At 36.3% G+C, this 22,647-nt stretch overlaps 1 protein-coding gene across 1 annotated transcript in view; it reads right to left on the bottom strand.

The window, feature by feature from the left end:
* PPFIA2 (PTPRF interacting protein alpha 2) overlaps positions 1–22,647 on the bottom strand; it is a 444,237-nt gene that overhangs the window by 17,014 nt on the left and 404,576 nt on the right. Inside the window, exons 21-26 of the mRNA XM_046646383.1 lie at positions 19,854–19,935; positions 15,348–15,548; positions 7,101–7,163; positions 5,562–5,591; positions 3,794–3,969; positions 195–292 (exon numbers count right to left, since the gene is read on the bottom strand). Of these exons, the coding sequence (XP_046502339.1) occupies positions 195–292; positions 3,794–3,969; positions 5,562–5,591; positions 7,101–7,163; positions 15,348–15,548; positions 19,854–19,935 (650 nt within the window). The remainder of the gene's footprint in view (positions 1–194; positions 293–3,793; positions 3,970–5,561; positions 5,592–7,100; positions 7,164–15,347; positions 15,549–19,853; positions 19,936–22,647) is intronic.

The raw sequence follows: 22,647 nt of genomic DNA, 5'->3' as shown, positions 1-22,647 counted from the left end.
CCTAAGTGAAACTAGCTCTAAAACTGGCAACTATTTATTTAATTAAAATGAAAAAGAAATAATGATGGCACTATCTAGTTGAATATTTATGTTACTTAGTGACCATTGTGACACATACAGCATTTTAGGTTCATAAAAGTGAAAGCTGAAAACCTCAGAGAAAAGGCATTTGATATAAAAGAAAGCCATATTACCTTTTATTTCATGTTGGCTTGCTTCTCGTCTTCTTTCTAGTTCTTTTCTGTCATAATTCAACCGTTTTAAGCACATAATTCCATACTGTAAACTTGTTCTGTTATTTTTTTAAAAAAAGAAAACATTGAATTTACTCAGCAGATGAAGAATATTCTTTGATTAAGCATATTCAACACTATGCACTGCTTACTAGGACAACAGGTTAATAAATTACATTTGTAATCACATGCTTTGGTATTGGAGGGAAATAAAATTATTCTAAGCACACAATGTTCCTAAAGATTAAAAAAAATTATGTTCAAAATGGGAAAACCATAGTCTTGAAAACAATCACGGATCACGTTGTTTATTCAAATGTCTTTGTCTTCCAATAGGTATTTTAACATTACTTGCAGACAAATGAACATTTTACTCATTTGAAAAGAATTTAAAGAGTCACTATTATGAAGACAGAAAGGAGTTTATAAGAAATGGATACTCTCTTCTTAAACTGATGAGAAAAATAATATAAAGACGTGAATAAGTTAAGTAATAAGAAAAAGAACCACATACCAAAATGAATCAACACCAACTCTAAGTGATACAGAAGTATGTGAAAGGAACAAGTCAGCAGGCACTGAATTTCTGTGTGGAAGGAATATTGTGGACGAGAAGAAAACTGACTGATCCTTAAAAGATTGTGTGGCTGAGAAAAGGTCATTAAAGAAAATGGAGGACCATGAACATAGGATTGCCCATGAAATTTTAAGTGTGTGGTGATAGTGAGACACACTGTGCAGAGTTGAAAATCCATGCTGAGAAGCAAGGAGGAATATGATTACATATGGCGAATGGCGCTACATTAAGGAAAGTTTGTATTGTGTACATCCAGAAGACAGAGAATTATTGGACAATTTTCACAGGAGAAAGAAATGACAACAAAAATTTTTGATTTAAGGAAGAATAATCTGGCAGCAAAATAGGAGATGGGGGAAAATAGGTAATCCTAGGGGATAAGGAAATCATTTAAGGGGGTCAATGCTGCCAAAATAAGGGTCACAATAAGGACAATTGCCGTGAACATGAAAAAATATCCAGAAACCAGAGAGAAGAAAGAAGACTTGGTGATATTAGATATAAAGGATGTGGAAGAGCATAATAGGAAAAAAGAATCTCTAGGCTCAAGAGCAAAGAGCTTTGGTTCTCAGTGATTTCTTAAGTATTTAGAAACATACACAAATTTAGACATGAACACTGGCCAGTTTACACCTCAGCGTTGGATGCATTTCTAAGCCCTGCATTTTAATAAGGAAACTGTTGAGTTCAAATATTTCAGAATCAGAGGAAAATGTAAAAAAATCTGCATTAAGCAGGCGTTATAGGCTGAACTGTGTTTCCCAAAATTAGTATGTTGAAGTCCTAACCCTTAGTACTTCAGAATGTGACTATATTTGGGGATAGGATGTTAAAAGAGATAATTAAGTTAAAATAAGGCCATTAGGCTAGGCCTGAATCCAGTTTGACTGGTGTGCTTACAAGAAAAGGAAATTTGGATTCAGAGAAACCAGGGAAATGCATACACACAGGAAAGACCATGTGATGACACAGTAAGAAGGTGGCCGTCCTCAAGCCAAGGAGAAGAAATCAATCCTGTTGACTCCTTGATCTTGGATTTCCACATTCCAGAACAGTGAGAAAATAAATATCTATTGTTTAAGCCACTTAGTTGTAGTATTTTTTATGGTAGCTCCAGCAAATTAATTTAGTGGGATGTAGATAATACTGATATAATAACCATCATAGGAACTAGGCAGCTTGAGGTAAACCAATGGCTCTTTGTTAATGTCTGTCAAGTTTTTACATGTAATTTGAAATTGTGCTATAAAGAGGATATATATTATTGCAACACTGTCAGATGGAAAACTAGGATGTAAAGACAATGGGATGCAGTATGCAGTCAGAGCTAAGCATAACATAAAGATGAAGCTCGTGCATGACCCAGAACTCTATCAATTGAATGATTTTTATTTTTTAAAAGAGAAAACTTGATCATTGTAATAGTCATTTGCATTATAATAATACAGCAATTAAAATTCGATCTAGGGAAGAATAGGACAAGCACAAGTGTGTCACCAAAAATGCTTTCACTCAAAAGTTTAATGCAACCACACAAAATTTGAAGTCCTAAATGTTCAGTGACAGGGAACTTACTACCTGACAATGTGTATTCTATAGGGCAGTTGAGAGTGATACAAAGCCACTTTCTCTATTGAACTTAAACCACTCACCCTAGTATCTACACCTATTTCAACTAGAAAAGAACATGTTCAACAGAGGAAATCTTATTCTCTCATCACATAATAATATTAAAACATAAGCAAATTTATCTCAAGTCTCCCCTTATTCAAGCTAAATGTCTTTAATTTCTTCAACCTTTCCACTAGACTTTTACTGCTTTATTAATAACATTGTAATGTCCATAAGTTAATACAGCTTCTTATTGTCACCTCATCATATGGTAGGACTTCTATTGTGCCTGCCAATAAATAAAATCTAAATACGCTCTGTCAAGCCATTAACCAAACCTGAGATTTTTGTGGCCACTATCAATCACATCTTTTTCACTTGAACTGCTTTTAAATCATGGATTCCCCATCCAGCATTTTAATAGTTTTTTAGAAACTTTGTCATATTTGTCTCCACTAAATTTAATCCAACAGTGTCAACAACTGTATTAAGACTCAAAATATCTCTGAGTTTCATTTAAGAGCCCCAACTATTAACCCTTTATCCTAACTTTATGTGATCAACATACTTGATATTTGTACCATTTTTATTTCAGTCACTAATTAAATATTGGGCAGGATGTGACCAAATAGAGTTTTCTAAGCCAAAATCGTCTAGATTTATATTTATAATTTATCATCACAATCAAGTATTTATGAAACAATCATAATCCAACTGACAATTGTTCACATAACCTACAAAGATATCAGGTTACAAGATAACATTTATGACACGGTATTATAACAAGCCTTTTTTTACCCCCTAGATGGTAAACAACTTGAACAAAGAAGTTCATTTTATTCATCCGTGTCCTTACAGCTATCTTACAACCCATTTAGTATTTTTTTCTGAAAATTAATGTACAAATAAGCAAAAGCCCTGGAAGATTTACACAAAATCAAAAAAAATGAAAATGTTCTTCGGAGAACTCTTTCTCAGAATTTTTTTCTAGTATATCCCTAAATTATATAATTTACAACCACATATATTTATAGATTTGAAACAGAATTTTATTCTTAATAAATAATTTTCTAATATAAAAACATACATGATACAAATTGCAAACAGGGAAATTCCTAAAGAAATGGGGAAAATGATTTACACTGTATGAGAATTTTGTTCATGTACAGTTCCATAAACTTTGGGCACACAATGCACACAGCCTTGCTTTAGATTGTCCTTCCAATTTGCTGCATGAAAACTTTTTGCCAAGTAGATGAACACAAATATTTCCAATAGCACATATTCTCTATTTCCTAAACATCTCCTTTTGTTCTGGTAATACACGCATAATTTATTGTTTCACTTTAATTACCCTTTGGAAGAAACCTACCGATGGAAGCTATCCACCATTTTTAAATGGACGCGGAGATCTTTTTTTGTTAGGTGATCTAACATTCTTGCATCTACCAAGCATTCCATAAAATAACTTCTGTACTGAGGTAAGCCCAGGCTGGGAAGCCATTCGTTTCCAATCCACTCGTGGTTCATATCTCCATACGCCAGCGTCTGGAGGAAAACCGGACACTAGAATTGTTTTATAGCAGTCAAGTTTCTTAGCCAATAAAATCAGGTGGTAATTGGAGAATATTACCTATTATTTTAACTGACATCTAATTACTATGATATATGGAAACAAAGCAGAAATAATATTTAGCCTCTAAGTATTTGATTTACTTTGGTATGCAATGGAGCTCTGGGTATATGTATCGAGGTACTTGCCTACAGAAAACAATTGCATTCACTTTGTATTCTCAAAAGAAAATTACATTTTATCCAAATATGTATTTTAAAAAGAAATCAGCATTCATGGTATAGTAAAAATGCTGAGCCTAAAGATTCTTTCTTTGTATGGGTAGTTTAACTTAATTTATTTTTATCTGTCGGCTAATACTTCACCATTTCCTCCTTTTCAACGCCAAATCTTGATGTGAAATGTAATGGCAAATCTTGATGTGAAAATAGAAACCTCAGTAAACAAATAGAGAAGGAGCAAGAGGCTAGAGAGACAGAATGCTGAAGCTCTGCGTGGACATTGCTGTGACCTAGTATAGCATGCAGACAGTATTCCATTAAGGATCAGTGGAAAGAATCAGTCATTTTCAGAAATCAATCAACACAGGCTCTGGACTAAGGAAGCAGGGCATGACCAAAACACTAAGAATTCTTCAATCTAATTCTTTATTTTAACAATATGAACTGCACTTACCAAACACTGTTTAAACAGCCAAAATCAAAATCTAAATCAACCATCACCTCTAAACCAATTTTTCGAAAAGACTATTACTCTTTATTAATTTTACAGTGTTTTCTACTTAGTTCTTTATCAGATGACAAATTCACAATTGTAATTATAACATGTATTTGTAATGAAAATCTAGGTGCTCCCCTTCTTTTATGTGTTCTTAAAAACGATAAAATTCTTACCAAAATCAAAACCTAATGCAAACCTAATTTACTGAATGTTTAAGTCCTAGTAATAACTACCAAATTTTCCATATAGTCAAAAGTTTGAATCACAGTGAATTTAATGCATTTATTCTTTCAGTCATACAACATGCAGAAATGCTGAAACAATGCACAGCTTCCTTGCAAACATATACCTTTGCTCAAAGCACAGAGGCTTGTCTCATATTCCAGCTCAATAAACGGGAGCGACTTCAGACTTACACTCCCAATGCTGACACACGTCCCTCCAGCCCCAATCTTCACACACTTTCCATTATATTTTCAAGATACGTGATTCCAAATGAGGTTTTTTTTTAATCCTCCCCTCCCCTTATATACAGCTTGAATGATTCCTGACTAAGTATATTCAGGGGTGATTTAAGAGAAATTTAAGTATGATTCATTTTTTTGAAGAAGAAAGGAAATCACCCTTTCAAAAGAGGCCAGGTATAAAATGATAATCATCTTCTTTGCAAAATACAGTGATTTAAACAGACATATACAGTATTAAATATAATAAATTTAAATGTACATATTAGCCTTGCCTTAAACTGCGAAGATTTATAATACTATGACATACAATAGCTTCTTACTGTATATCCTCATCGTCTGCTAAACGACATTAATTATCTTAAAGCATATGAATTTCCTACCTGCGCCCAGCTTCCTTCCTCAGATTCTTTCTGTGTTAGCAGCAAGGAATGATTAATAAGCAGATAAACACAAATTAATCGTAAATGAATACAGCAAATTTTTTTCTAGCAGGAGAAAAATTGCTATTGAAAATGTTAATTATGACAGGCAGATAAATACACAGATTCTTAGTCAGATCCACAGCGATCAACTTAGCAGTTCAAAGGCAACTACACAGTTTCTAATTAATTCTAATTAAATTCACACACATAAGATATATGGGATTTTCATCATAGATTTGATCTGGTCATTCCAAACCTTTTTTAATTCTTAAAGGTGTGTAATTTTCCAAATGTGATGAATTATAATAAAAATTTCTGATCATGTATATACAACACACAAATGTGTGTGTACATGAATGTATATACATATACACACACACAATGAAGAAATCTTAAATAAATTAAATTAATGAAAAAAGTTCTTATATTCCTCTTACAAAGATTTCAACAACAGCCGATAACAAAACTAAACAAGATAGAAGCCAAACACAACAAACTAAACTAGAAATTTAATTAGTTTACCATATTGGCATTTTTATCCATCAACTTCTAAATAATCAATGTGTCAAATAGGAATAAAACTGAAAGGACATTAAATTAAAAAGAAATTGCTGGGAAAAAAATGCCCGACACTTTTACTTTACATGAAAAGATGACTATATATAATATTATATTTTTAAGAGCTGACAATTATAATCAGAGTCACCAGGAGTTCTTTTAACACATGCTTTTAAATATCAAATAAATAGTACACCTTTTTTGTTTTGGTCAAGTTCTGTACCTGAGATGGTAAAGCACAAGAAGTTAAATGATTATATTAAAAATAAGTATTCAACCTAAACTTTCTATTAACAAGTTTAATTGGTTTGGTAACATGTATTACCTGTGACTATCCCCAATACTAAGTGATATTTGTTACCAAAATTTTCCAATGTTGCAAAATGGATAAATAATAGTAATTTAATAAGCTTTATTAAATTCTTGATTATTGTCTGCATATTACAAACTCTTTTTTTTTAAAGATTGGCAACTGAGCTAACATCTATTGCCAATCTTTCTCTTTTTTTTTGTTCTTTTCCCTAAAACCCCCCAGTACGTAGTTGTATATTCTAGTTGTGAGTGCCTCTGGCTGTGCTGTGTGGGACACCGCCTCAGCATGGCCTGATGAGCGGTGCAATGTCTTTGCCCAGGATCCGAACCTGTGAAACCCTGGGCCACTGATGCAGAGCACGTGAACTTAACCTCTTGAACATGGGGCAGCCCCTACAAACTCTTATGATATTAGCCACATTATGACAATCTAGCACTGCTTTGTTTAAAAATGTCAAAGTGCAGTAAAATAAAATTATAATAAATTATGTCAATAATATGTTAATAAAAGAGGTAAGTATGTAAACATACACCATTACTCAGCTCTATCATAAACAAAATAGCTTTTTCATGCAAATAGCAGGGAAGTAACTTTTCTTCATGTTCAACAAAGCTATAAAGACTAACCGTTTTTGCTGGAGCTGCAAGATTTTCCATTTCTTCGTGGGTCACCCAAACGTTGCCTGAAGGCTAGTGCGAAGGCCCAGAGGGAGGGAAGCGGTGGGATCCACGGAGGGCAGCAGTGGTAAAGAAGAAAGGCAGCGCCACTGTGAGTGAACAGCACCACCGCGACACGACAGTGCTCCTGCCCTACAGCATGCACAGAGACAGCACTGCTGGTCTGCTCAAAGCTCCCTTTTTCTTCTACTTAGAAAAGATTAAATAGAAAGAAGCATGCTGTGAAGGGACAGATTTCAAATGATACTTCTGTGGTTCTTAATCAGGAAAAAGGCTTAATCAAAATTTGCATTTTCAAGGTATGTGGCTATTGGATCCATTTTTTGTAATCATGGAGAAGTGATTAAATTTGATCTGCAGAAGAATGTATTTTTTTTTCCTCAGAAAACAAAGGCACGTGTACTTTGTTCTGTTATTACCAATATTTCATTCACAAAATTTTGATTCTTCAACATCCTTAAAAAGAGAAAATTGGTTGTCAATACAAAGCTGAAAGCACTATCATAACATGTCTGGAAACCAATATCAGCTTTTCCCAAACTTCTTCCTTTTACAGTTCAGCAAATATGTTGTTTTCCTGTACTCTTATAGACAAAAAAGAAGTGAAATGCTATTTTTTATTTAATAAAAGGTATTTTTTCCAGCTCACTAAATACTATCAGAAATTACAAAACCTAGTTTTCCTAATTCTTCAGCAGTATCCTATTCAATTATAGAGTAGAGCATGAAGAAAAAGGAAATTTTCCCTCTAACAGGCACAATTCTATTATGAAGTCCCATTTGCTTTCTAAATGAAACAATCCATGATATTTATTCTATACACTGAATATGCACAGCTTCTAAACCAAAGTCCACTTGGTAAAGATCAGGCATATCATTGATGGTAACGGCCATTGGGAACCACTTCCCATCAAATTCCACCATGTCGCTGGGAAATCTTTATGAACATTGCAAGCTTGTTCAAGTACATCAATCCTATAGTTACAATGAAATTTACATCCGACATCTTGCTTGTTACTTGTTTTGGAAGGGGTCTAGTTTTAAAGGGTTGAAAGTAGCGAAGTTGATACCCCAAGATAAGCCACCACCATAATTCTCTCTGGCCTTTTCTGCCATTTACATAGTGCTATGTTTGAATTTTCCCTTATAAATAATACAATTTAATATAATTTAAGAAGTAACTACATATAAACTAAATTGAGGAATATAATTCAATATAAGAGAGACCTTGTACATAAGAGAATTACTTATATATATAATTGAGTAAAAAAAGGGAGTTAAATATTCATAATTATAGGTAAATCATATGGGCATAAAATTCCCAAAGGATACGCATCATATATATGAGTAGAATTCTCATTCTCCTACTGTTTTGGAATTTAGAGTATATCCGAATTTTTTATATAAGATAAAATTGTGCACACTTGTAAAATATATTTAGAATTCAGGAGCCAGCCATATCATTTAAAATTTCTCCCCTCTACTCTCAGCTTCTGGGAATGGTGTTTGTTATAAACAGAAAGCTACATATGAATGCATGAATCATTAAATAATTTGGAAGAAATTGTTTTTATTGAACTTGTGAGGAATGTTCTATGCTAAAAAGAATTTGACTCTCATCCATCACATTCCCTGGATACCCAGTGATCACAGTGCTTTGCCTGAGTGGCTGTAGTTTGCTCAAAGTGAGTGTCAGTAATGGTTACCTGAAAAGAAATTCATTCAAGCCAGTCTCATTTTACGATTTCTGTAGTGTCTACCCGGATTGTGAATCCACATAATGGAGGTCTCCCTCCTTCTATAAGAAACTTGACTAGTGTTACCTCAGACTGGAATACACACATGTAGACTCTCTTTCACAGATTATCTTAAAGTCTATATTTGCCAGTCTATCACCACAGTCTGGAATAAGCAAAATGCTGGAAGCTATGGTTTCATTTGTATCTTTGTGTGCAAAATGAGTACATATCCAGGGTAATTTTCTGAAGTGTGGTTGGCAAACATTCCTAAGTTGTATGTTAGTTGTTCACCTTCCATCTGCAGTTTTACTTGTGAGGAGCACTGCCTGTTCTAGAAGCTTGTAATGTAACGCATAAGACAGCTTCTACACAACCCAGTCAATTAGACATTAGTTGAGGTTTTAACAAGTTTATCTTATAAGCAAGCCCATGTGTAGTAAAGTCAATTATTCAGACTTCTTTCTTTTCACCAGCAGTTTAAGGGGTGGAACTTTCATCTGAGTAAGTCATAAAGGGATGCTTTAGAGCATGAGTGTTCAGTGAAGAGCATATCTCAGAGAATGGAGAGGGAGAGGCTTTGAGAAGCAGAGGAGGTGAGGACACTGGTGCCTTGGGTCCGAGGAGAAAGAGAGTGCAAAAAGTAGACTGGAAAAGCATACAGGACAAGCATCATATGATTTGGTCATGGTCGTCTGAGAGCCACTGAAAATCACCTACCCACTGTCTTTGGCAGTCCATGCTGCAACCCCCGATATCTGAGCTGGAGAATGCAAACCATTTTTCTGGATAATACCATCTAACAGGTGATTTCTAAAATTTCAACTATCCAGAAATTTACCAACTTATAATCAACAGGCTTGAGTTCTAGCAGTGCCATTTCTCAGTCACTACCCTAGGACATTTCCTAAATTTCTCTAAATTTTAGATTCTACCTCTAAGTGGATTAAACTACATACTTCATACTAGAAAATACACTGAAAAGTTTAAATGATGATATAATATATTCTGATACAGGGCTGGGACTAGGATAAGGCAAGTGAGCTGCCAAGGGGGCTCAGTGTAGGGACACACTCGCTTTCAGGTTTGCGCAAGCGCAAGGTCGGCAGCTGACCGGGAGTGCGTTGCTTGCGTGCCTTAGTCCAGATGGAGGAGAATACATAAATAGTATTGTCAAATGAGAGCTGGGAGGAAACTTCTTAAAGGATGGTAAGGATTAAAGCACTTTCTCGATTAAATAATTCAGAGGAGAGTTATGACATAAAATAAATATTTAAATGAGTTTAAGAAATAACTCATGAAAATTAATTAGGGGGAGATAATTCATTCTTTTGGTGTAAGAAATATAAAATAAGTAAAGCAGCCAGACCTCAGAATAATCCTAAACGATACGTAGCTGGAAGTAACTTCTGTTACTACTTAGGTCATTTTGAAGTAGTTTTTACTTTATAATTGAATTACAAAGTAAATTAACTTGAAATTTACTTTTCACATTCAAAATGGCCGAGATCCACATTTCTCAGTTATCTGAATTTATGTTTCTCATTATATGAAGAGAAATACTTCTCATTATAATAAGACAAGCATTTGTACAATTATACCTCACCCTATTTGCACTGAAGGTTGAGGCTTCTAAAGTCAATAATAATGAAAAGGGGAACCAAGCAGGCTGGAAGAATGCTGTGAAAGAGAGGAAGGGCAGAGCGCAGGACCAGGAGAGAGGCCTTGTCAGGAGCACAGACTCTTGGTCAAAACTACCCGGGAGTGCGACCTTAACAAGTCACTTCACCTCTCTGGCTGTCAGTTTTTCCCATCCGTACAGCAGACACAATAAAAGTACCTATTGCACAGTGTTGTTGTGAGGCTTAAATGAATTATGACATGTAAAGCACTCAGAACAGAGCCTGACACTTAGTAAGTACCACCCTGAGCTTGGCTATTACTACAATTTCATTAGAAATTTTGTTAAGCAATCTCTACCCAAACAAATCTTCACTTTAATAAGTGCTCTCTGCTTCCCCTGTGCATTGTGCTGACTGATACCTATTTTATGCCCTACATTTCTGCTCAAATTTGATGAATTATGTGTTCCCAAACCATTTATTTCTACTACACTATTTTCTAATTAGTCAATTTAAATAAATATTACATGAAGCAAAAAATAAAAGAAACTTGGCTCATGTATGAACATTAAGTTGAATTATTTGCAAAGACCAGATAAAGGTAAATCTTAAAACACGCTATCAATGAGATACCACTTTGCCAAAGTCTGGGGAAGAAATTTTAAATGTCCAGGAGCATTCTGCACCCAGATAGCTTTTCAAGTATCTTCAAGTTATCACTTTAAAGAGAAACTTAAACTAGAAAAATTGAAGAAGTTTCATGGATGAGGTCATCAAAGAAAGATAATGTGAAACTCCAGGCACTGGAATTGTACTCAAAGTCCTAGGTGTTTCATCTAAATTTGCAAGTGCTTGGATATTTACATATTTTCACTTAAGATAAAGAATGTTAATTTTTTACTTAAAGAATGTACTTAGTCTTTACGGCATCCCTCTTTAAACAAGTATTTCAATTAACTGATACCTCCATCCCTATCTATTAGGTAAGAGGCCTTCTATAGTAACAGTAGCTTAGGAAGAAGAAACAAAAAGCTCGAAGATTAGGGCTGGCCCAAGGAAGTGATAAATATAAACAGGAGATTTTCTTTTTGGTGGTCTAGTCCATTTCATCTACATGGGGAAGGAGGCAGAATCAGATAGAAGTTCTGTTAACTGAAAAAAACAACAACAGGAGCTGGCCCGGTGGTGCAGCAGTTAGGTATGCACATTCCCCTTCGGTGGCCCGGGGTTCGCTGGTTTGGATCCCGGGTGCGGACATGGCACCGGTTGGCAAGCCATGTTGTGGCAGGCATCGCACATACTAAGCAGAGGAAGACGGGCATGGATGTTAGCTCAAGGCCAGTCTTCCTCAGCAAAAAGAGGAGGATTGGCAGTAGTTAGCTCAGGGCTAATCTTTCTCAAAAAAAGAAACAACAACAACAAATCCTAATTACCTTGTCTTTTTCTCGAGTACTTGAGGGAATGAACAAGATACATCTGGCTTAGGAACCCAAACCCCAAACTCAACACACAAAAAAACTTGCACCATCAGGACTAATTGCAGTGTTCTGGGAGACATGATAACATTTCTCTAAAAAATAAAACAAAAAACTCTGCTTTTGCATTTTCAAAATGTGAATCCTAATATATAACTTCAGGTGATGACCCAAGGGTGTTTTAATCTGCACTTTAGGCAGTGGATTCATTACTAGAAATTTACGTGTAGTTTTTGTTTTACAAATCAAATCACGTTTGAAATATATTAGAAATAGGTTAATACTTCCATGTAGATGGAGTCAAAAAAGAAAAAGCACTCAGTCGATCATATTTAAAGCAAATAAACAGCTTATCTCTTATGTAATTGCATCTATATTTGGCAAAAGGCATATATCCTCTGTGAATAAAGAGATTTTATACATTAGTAAAAAGATGAAAACTCCTATAATGCTATATAAAAATGGAAAATGTTATGATTAAGCGACTTATTTGAATACTAAATCAATAAGCATATGAAAAAAATTTAACTTTACTAGAAACTTCAAAATGTAAATTTAAGCAATGTGATAATCAGTGTGAATAACAGGGAGGGGAAAAGGCTACACAATACAATTTGGCAATTAAAATTTAAAAGTGATAAGAATACAAATTCCCTATACACAAATATTGCTATGGAAATGACCACAGTTTATGCAACAATATAACCACACACATATCCACTATGGTATTGTAAATAAAATGAAAATTGTTAAGTAAGCAAATGTCCACTATTAGAGATTTGGTTAAATAAACTATAGCATTTCCATGAAGGAAGTATGCAGCAATTAAAACTGATATTACAAGTGCATATTTACTAAAATGAGAAAACTGTTCATGCTATATTAATAAATTTTAAAAGAAAAGTGCAAAATAATATATTATGTGAAATAATCTTTATAAGAAGATAAAGGAAGTAGACTGGAAAGGTCTCTATCGAAAGGGTAATAATAAAAAAATTATTAATTTTTAATAATTAAGAATATATTACCTGTCTTTCAAAACATTAATTCTTCTTTGAAGCTTTATTCAACCAGAAGTGATTTCTCCTTCTTTGGAGTTCCACAGCACTTTGCTTCCACCTCACATTTAGGAGTTTAACCATATCATCTCCTACTACACCTACTGGTGAACACATCTTACTTTTCTTACTATAGCTGCTCTCTCTGAGTCAGGGCATCCATACTTCATATCCTCCACCACAGTGGGTAGAGTGACTTGTACAATCATCTTTTTTTTTGGTGAGGAACATCATCCCTAAGCTAACATCTGTGCCAATCTTCCTCCACTTTGCATGTGGGATGCCACCACAGCATGGCTTGATGAGTGGTTTGCAAGTCCGCACCTGGGATCCAAACCCATGAACTCTGGACCACTGAAGTGGAGAGTGTGAACCCAACCACTACGCCACTAGGTCAGCCCACAATCATCATTTTTAAGACAAATACTGACTATCTATAATTTGCCAGGCGCTGAATTAAGGTCTGGGGACTATGGAAAACCTGATAATATCCTTGCTTGACCTTGTGTAGGATAAACCAAGAATAGAAAATTATAAAATGGTTTTTATAAGTCTACAGACTGGTAACCAAGAGTGGAAGCAAACCAAGACTTTGGGGCTTTGTAGAGGACGGACAGTCAGGAATCGTTAGAGGAAGGATGAGTTGTGGAAGGACGGAGGCCCTGGAGTGGAAGGATGTTCCAGGCAGAGGGAGGAGGAACTGGAAAACAGCTCATAATCAACCCAGAGGATAGAAGTTTAGGAAACTGAAAGTGCTTGCATGTTGTTGGAATCCTGACCCGAAGAATGAAGGTTTCAGGGGAACTGAGACGAGATCATGGAGAGGCTCGGAGGCTCTCTTCACATCTGTTCTTTAAACAACCGAGAATGCTCTTACCTTTAATAATGCATGATTTAGTTCCTTCAATTGGTTTAGACATTTTTAGAAAAATAGTTCTTAATTATTCTATTTTGTATCAAGAAATGGATTAGGATACTGAATAGAAAACGAAGTTTATTCTATTTTTCAATTTGAAGTTGAGACTTCAAATGCTCTTAATTTTGCAAGATTAGGAATTTTAAATATTTTTGTTTGCATTTTCTCTTGGGAGGAGAGTGTTGATGTGAACCAGTTATGATGCTTCTCTCTCACCTGGACATTATTCAGGCAACTCATCATCAGATCTGAATTCCGTTTACAATAAGTGTCTTAATGCCCTGTTCAGTTTTTATTTTAAATGTATTCTGAATTATTTGTCAGCTTCAGTAATACTTCAGCTATAGTATACAACATTTACACACATTTAAAATGTTATACGGAAGAGTTTGTTAAAATATATTTTTTTTCCTACATGTTATTTAGGAAGAATTCAAACTGGAATTATACAAGAAAGATAAATTTTTTTAAATTTCACCTTGTATTTTTGGCATTAGAATCTAGTATGCGGGGAAGCAATATTAGGGCAGATACAATAAAAATGAAGTAAATTCTCTAAAACTGTTTGACCATATATGAAAAGTTATACTCAAGGTAATCTCGTGCCTAAAACTACAATAAATACCACTTTTCTATCTTTAACTCACTACTCAAATTTACCCCATTCTTTCATATTTTATTATTCTGAATAAGACATGGGACCAGAGAAATACAGTTAACATCAGAAATCATATCTTTATCAGCAAAAGATATAATTCGTAAGTGGACAAAAGGAAGAATGAATATTATTTGGGAGTTTTCCTTAGTGTTTGAATATGTCATCTGGCATGCCTTTTTAAAGACATTTTGTTCCTTCTAATATTAGAATAGGGACAAAATGATGCGAGGAATAGGGATTTATAAATGAGAGAGAAAACATTTTGAAGGAAGGACTTCACTTGGCATTTATAAAACATCAAATATCAGTGTACTTTCATAATTATGAAAACTGTTTTAGAACTAGTGAGTTAAGCATGGCATCTTCAGAAAGCACTAATGCCTACAGCTCATCTCCTGAGATGTAGATTACATTAAAAAGAAGAAAAAGGAACATTCTGAAAAAGAGCAAACTTGAGGTCTTGTTGCTTGGAAGAAAAATCAAAGCTTTAGTCTAGATGCCAGCTCAAAAGTCTATCTTGGTTGCAGCCTTTCAAGTCTGAGAGAAATCACAGCTCCTCAACTGAAAACCTATTAAAAGCAGCAACAAGGTTAATGAAGAGCAAGCTAAATCTTTTTAGAATAATTCATGCTGACACTGAAATGTGCGCTGTCATAATTTCACTCTGTGGACTTAAGAGATGCTGCTATTTGCCCAGCACTGGGAGGAGGAAGGAGCGTAAACTGACTCACAGTTCTGGATGTCGGAGGAGCCGAAGGACTTGTCAGGGAAACCATTTCCTGGATTGCTAATCGGAGCTTTAAGCGATGCAGAGGATTGCTGATTCCAATTTCTCTCTGAATCTCAGTGTCTGATAAAGCAGACATGATGGCTCCACTCTTCACATTGGCTCGGCAAGCTGCCACGTACCAAGCAGGCATCCCCAGCCAGAGCTGTTCAATAGGAAGAAAAAATGCACACGCAGATTAGAATAATAGTTAAAATTTTAGCGTCTTTTATGTGCTGGGCATTATTCTAAGTACTTTACATGTGTGAACTCATTTATTGCCATAATCCCATGAGATAATGCTATTATTATTTCCCCAGAGGAGATAGAGGCACAAAGACACTAAGTAATTTATTCAAATATACCAGCTAAGCGGTGATGGAAATAAAGATTTGAAATCAAGTCTCCAGAGTCTGAAATTAACAACTAATTTATAATATTAGGGATAAAAATAATAGCTGCACAGCACCAAATTCCGGCTTGGGTTTAAGAACAAGGAGAAGAGCTACGAGCTGCATTTGGTAAGGGCTCAATCAACATTTGTTTAATTAGTGACTTCAATTTATAATTTTCCTTTGGAATTCCGAGTGCAGACAAATTGTCCCAGAAAGAGACAGCTCTACCACCTGCAGCCTTGAGATTTTGATCAAAGGTGGTAGTGTAGCTAAGCCACATTTCCAATCGACCTACCTATGCTATGTGACAGTTGTGTGAACTTAATTAGATGCTATATATGAACACAGTTTTGGGGGAATGAAATGATGTGCTAATGGAAGAGACTGAAGTTATAAACGTCTGGAAAACTTGAGCTAAAGAGAATAACAAAATGAATAATACATTAGAAATTAGGGATTCCGACTTTTCAGCTTCGCTGTGAGGCTCTGGAAAGGCAATAAATCAGCAGCGCAGTGAGCACAGCACAGGGTCTGGCACACACCTCAAGCACCGGGTGAATGCCAACGCACATGCGTTGTGTTGGAGCACCTGAATTACATACACTCAAAGAGGAATATTCTCTCCCTTTGCCCCCATCATTAGCTGCAAGGGAGGAGAAGGGCACATGCAAGTGAGCAACTTAAATCTTGCTCTTTAAGTGTCCCAAATACTGACTTTTTTGGTTATTTTATTTGTTGACATGAACAGGTTGAGAAAAAGGAGAGAGAGCATAAGAGTGAGAAAAAGGAGAGAGTAAGAGAAAGAAGAAAAACTATAAATCAGCAAAATATAATGCCAAGAATCAGAAGGCTTGGACTCTAATTCCTTCCCCATCATTGGCGAGTCATGGAACTCCTCAAAACTTCAGGCTTAATTTGCTCATTTGTGGAAGGAAGAGAATCCAGCTGTATTATTTCTAAGGCATTGAGATAGGAGGTCTGTAAGAGGGCTCTCAATGATTTCCACCTTCTTATATTCCTGCCCTGTGTGATCCTCTTCCTCTAAGTTTGGGTTGGACCCACTGACTTACTTTAACAAATAGACTATGATAAAAGTGATGGGATGTCACCTTCCAGATTAGGGTACAAAAAGACATGTTAGGTTACAAAAAGACTGCGGCTTCACTGCTGCTAGTCCTCTCCCCTCTCTCCTCGCCCAGCTCTCGTTACGGGGAAAGCCAACCGCCATGTTTTGAGCAGCCCTGTGAAGAAGCCCACAGGGCAAGGAACAGATGTTTCTGGCCAACAGGTAGCAAGGAACTTCATTATGACTGTGATAAACACAAGTCAGCTTGGAGGTGAATTCTCCCCAGGGCAAGCCTTGAAATGACTGCCGCCCTGGCTGGCACCTTGCTTGCAGCATTGGGAGAGACTTTGAAGAGAGCCTGGAGCTAAGCCACGTCCAGTTCCTGACCCACAGAAGCCACAAGGAAAATAAATGCTAAGTTTTGGTATAATTTATTACATAGCAATAGATAGCTAATACAGATGTCCTTTTATTTTAAAAATTCTGCCATATTAAAAAGTTACTTACCTCCATAGGGGAAAAAAATAACAAACAGCCAAATCTTTCAGTCAATGTGGCCTGGGCTGTGACCGAGATAGGAGAGAGCGGGGATCTAAGCACAGTGCATGACTGAAGAGTATATACTGTTTGCCAGCAGGTTAGGCACAAGTAATTCACCTCACCTTGAGAGACATGAGTAGATATGATGGAAGATGGGACTTGACTTCTTTACAAAGTTAAATTGTTCAAAATAACTAAACATCTAAATATACCTTCACTGGACCCCAATGATTTCCCACCACCTCTCTTCTAAGATACTTGGATTTCCACACTGGTTAACATTACTCAAGTGGTTGCCCATGCGCTGTTACCAATGTCATCCCCGATTAGACTTTTACAAAGTTTTTGAGGTGGATAAACGGTGTGTGACGCATCAGACTTACTTCTACCCATCACCGTAGCAGGCTGTGTACTCAAAGAGGTGCTAAAGGAGGTCATCGTTAAGAGCTCTCATTCATTGGATAACCCGGCTCATTCATCTTGTTTATTCCATCTTATAATTTGAGTCACTTTAAGAAGCACATTAGGAGCAATTTCTGTGTGCTCAGGATAGGTTTAATTAGCACGAACTTCACTGCCTGTCATTTCCCGGCCCCTTAATGTCAATAAATCTGTTTCTTTAAATGAAGAATTTCTTCATCACTTGCCAAAATAGCAGCTAACTCCCTGTCCAACTGTGGCTTATTTTATTGGAGGGAAACTGAACAAAGAACTCCATCAGTTTCAAGGGTCGCTGTCTTAAGCATTTTGTCTTATAACTGATTTTTAAAATATAGTGATTTCAAAGACATGTTTGGAAGAAGCAGCTCTGATCACTAACAAGCTGAAAATTTCCTGGCAGGAGAGAATAAAGTAAAGAAAGACACAGGCTTCTTTCACTCCGTCGAAGAAAAAACTCAAAGCATGTTTTTATATTTATATATATGAGACTTCTTTTGTTTTGCTTATTTTTGGTGAGGAAGGTTGACCTTGAGCTAACATCTGTTGCCAGTTTTCTTTTTTTTTATCTTTTTATTTTTCTCCCCAAAGCCCCAGTACATAGTTGTACATCCCAGTTGCAAGTCACTCTAGATGTTCTGTGGGACGCTGCCACAGCGTGGCTTGATGAGCAGTGTGTAAGTCCGCACCCAGGATACGAACCGGTGAACGCAGAGCGTGGGAACTTAACCACTCGGCCACGAGGCTGGCCCCAAGACTATTTTTCAAACTAAAATGGGGGAACCAGCCCTGTGGCCGAGTGGTTAAGTTCGTGCACTCCACCTCGGCGGCCCAGGGTTTTGCTTGTTTGGATCCTGGGCGCAGACATGGCACTGCTCATCAGGCCATGCTGAGGTGGCATCCTACATGCCACAACAAGAGGGACCCACAACTAAAAATATACAACTATGTACTGGAGGGATTTGGGGAGAAAAAGCAGGAAAAAAAAGAAGATTGGCAACAGTTGTTAGTTCAGGTGCCAAACTTTAAGAAAAAAAGAAGAAAAAGAAGATTGGCAACAGCTGCTAGCTCAGGGGCCAATGTTTGAAATAAATAAAATAAAATGGATTTTACTTTTCCCTTATTGACTAATTAGTTAGCTCTGGATGTGATATGAGAATGAAGGTGGGTGATTTTATAATCCCGAACCATTTAAAACAACGGGTTCTAACTGCTTCTGCCGGGCAAGAAAGCCTACATTCTTCTTTGCCCTGACATCAGCATATCCTAGCAGCTGCTATCAGCCCACATCAGAGAAAAGAATGGAAGGGGCAGTGAACACTACTGATAAGAGGTATGAAGGGGCCCTTTGTGGTCAAATATGTACTTCTTTCACTGTCTCTCTGTTCCTGCTGCCCTCCATTCTGAGCAGGTATTACTGTATTTTTCCAGACCTCTATGTTATATAGGAAATGCTGAATGTAGTTCTTGTTTCATGAAAACATTCAGTTTAGACACAGAAGAGCAAAAGGGGATAAGTCTTCTCCTGCTTTATTCTAAGTGTCTAAACCTAGCTGGGCCGTAGTCTTTAGAGAATTAGGTTCAGGAATTATACTACAAGCAAAGGCATGGTTCTCTATGCAATTTGGTGGCTGTACTATCTTGGAAAACAGTGTTAACTATGGAGATGGCTCTCTGTAACCTGCTGATGAGAAAGGACCCTGCACTGATGGATGGGGACAGATGTTTTCTTGTAAAAATAGAAATGTGGTTCAATAATTATTTATTTTCTTATTCTAGACATGAAGAGAGTGGAATTTAGAGAAACTTCTTTTTATCCCACTGGATACTTCCTTCTGCCACAAATCACAAGAAAGCATCAGAGTAAAATCATAATATCCATAGGTCCCTAATAAAAGCAAATATTCACTTTGAAAGCTATTCCAGGCAATTGGAAAGCTATGACATCAGGAAGTTGTCTTTACTTCTCTCTAAAAAAACCTGTTAAAGCAGTAGTGATTGACTTAACAGGCTTCTGGTTTAATAATCTCACCTCTAGCCATGCAACCACAGTGGGCCCATCCCATTGGGCAAAAGGTAATCCCTTTCTCCGAGCTTCTTCAAGAAGTTCATGCCTGAAGAATATAGCAAAGGTTATTAGTCAGGTAATATGGAAAAAGATGGCTGTGATTATATTTAATGACAGTATTTTTTAAAAAGCCAATAATCTTTCATTAGGTTTTTAGGAGATAATACAGAGTAACAGAATTACTTCTTCTGTTGAGTAATACATGCAAATCACCCACTGATTTTATTAGGAGTGAAACATTGACATCTAAAAATAATTTTCCCCAACATTTATTCACTAAAATTCAAACATTAAATGTTAATGGACTAAGAAGCTGAATTATATTATCAGCAAATGTTGTATCCCTTTAATAAGAAATTGATCCACATATGTATATTTAAGATTACATTTGGGATCTAAATATGGCTTCTTCCATCTGCCTTGCTTGCTTCCTCTTACTATTTCAATGGTAAAGAAAATGCATATATAGAGAGGTAGAAGATAAACTTGGTTATTTTAGCCCTATTCAAGTGCTATGCTCAATTATAGTATACTCTCTGGGTCCAGGTGGCTATCACAGGAGTTAATTCTTTGCCTAGACTGCAAAATTTCTTCTGAGTTGAAGAGAAATTAACTTGCATCACTACAAAGGAATGTAAAGTGTGCAATTCAATAGTACCTTTATTTTCATTTATAATCACTACTGTTTTTAATGAAAGTGAAACACCTCAATGACAACAAATGGTTGTTTCTGATAACAGAAAATGTAAACAACCTTGACAAATTCATCTTTAATCATTTTCCCCATTACTGATCCATTTACAAAATCATTTGTAAATCCATTTAAAAAACCAATTTGAGATTGTTCATTATCAAAATGGCAAGTATGTGTTTTCACTGAAATTCAAATTGATATATGCCTGGCCAAGACTCTATTGGAAAATGTATTCTCTGTTCCTTAGTATGCTTTGATCTTACATACAAATGATCAAAACGTAATATGTTAATTTATTTACTTTGGATGTGTGTCTTTCATGCTTAGTAATCTATCATTAAGATCATATATGAACTCCCAAATGAAGCATTTGATGATTTCCTATGATCAACCAATTAATCTCATTGTGGTGGACTACGTAATATTTTAAAATATGTAATCAAAAATGCCTTTCAACATGAGAGCTTTCCCTATTGGCGATGGATGCTACCAACAAAAATGCAGTGCAAAAAAGAATCAAGGAGGCAAAATAAAAAATTGAAGTTATAGCAGTTGAAGCAACAGATAAATTAACTGCTGTTTCATTGGAGGGGATAGCAAGGGAAGTCTTGAACTGTTATGCATGTAAGCTGTTCAGCACTTGGGAAAGTGAACAGCGACACTGTTGCCCTGAATCCAAAGTGAAAGCTAGGTGGGCTTCCTCCACCACCACCCTCAAGCTTGCCAATGACATTCTTTCATTACAAACCAGACTCAAATGGCCTGGTCTCGCTGTGATGAATATATTGATAGAAATGTGTTGAAGGGTCAAACAACCAACCACCAGGTACTTATTGAACACCTGTGGAAATAGAGACACGGACCCTGTTTTCCAGGAGATCCCTGGTTAGATAGAAAAAGCAAACACATGAAACTATCTGAAAACGTAGTACAACACGTACACAAATAGATGCACATTCTGATTCTGAGGATTTGGGGAAAGGATTTAATAGCAATGGAAACAATTGGTGAAGGCTTTGTGGCAACTGGGCTGGCTTTGAAGGGAAGGTAGGAAGGAGATGAGGATGGAGCTCCAAGCAGGATAAGCAGAAAGGGTGGAGGAGCAGAGACAGGACTGAGCGTGGACTATGTGCAAGAAAATTGAGAGTAGGTCTCCACAGAGCTGAAGAATATTATTAAGGGCTCTAACGTTATATCCATTAGGGAAAGGAACACTTCCAGTTATGTAACAGCTGAATGGCATTAAAGGGGAAGAAACAAGTATACATTTACAATTGGTTTTTGCTACATTTAGTAAAAAAGCAAGTAAATATGCACTCAACACCTAGAAAGCATATAACATTTTCACAAGTAAATTATAAAAGTTGCACAAAAGCCATTTGTAAAAACCAGAACATTTTAACTGTGAAACTTCTAACTAATTCCCTAATAAAAATGCACCACACAAGCTGGAGTGATCTTGTCAAAATTTAAGTCAGATAATGTAACTTCTTTGCTCATAACCCTCCAGTCACTCCCTGTCTCACTGAGAATAAAACCTGAAGCAGCGTCAGGATCCACCCTATGCTCTTTGTCTCTCTGACTCAATTTCCATCACACCCAGCAAGACTGGTTTTCTTGTTTCCTGGAAACAGCTCAGGCCTCTTCTGCCTCAGGACCTTTGCATCTACTGTTGCCTCTGTCTGGAATGCTCATCCCCTCCATCTCCACTTGGCTGACTCCTTCCCTACTTTAAATGTCACCTTCTGTCTGAATGTCTCCTCCTCTCCCTCCTGTAACCCCCACCAGACATTCCTTGTCCCCACTTCTTGCTTTATTTTTCCCATGGCACTTATCTTCTAACATAGAGTGTTATTTACTCTTCAGTCTGTCATCTCCTGATAGAAAATAAGCTCTTGAAGGACCAATGTTTTCATATATTCTGTTCAGAGGTGGATCTGAAGTGTCTAGAACAAGGTCAGACACAGAAGATGTGTTCAGTAAGCAGTCGAGAATGTTGAACATGTCAGCCAGTGCTTACATTTAGGTGCTTCGGGTTTTCGTAAATTATGTATCATAATATAT

Source organism: Equus quagga, chromosome 19 (genome assembly GCF_021613505.1).
Source record: "Equus quagga isolate Etosha38 chromosome 19, UCLA_HA_Equagga_1.0, whole genome shotgun sequence".
Classification (NCBI taxonomy): Eukaryota; Metazoa; Chordata; class Mammalia; order Perissodactyla; family Equidae; genus Equus; species Equus quagga.
This window is presented reverse-complemented; position numbering and strand designations above follow the sequence as displayed.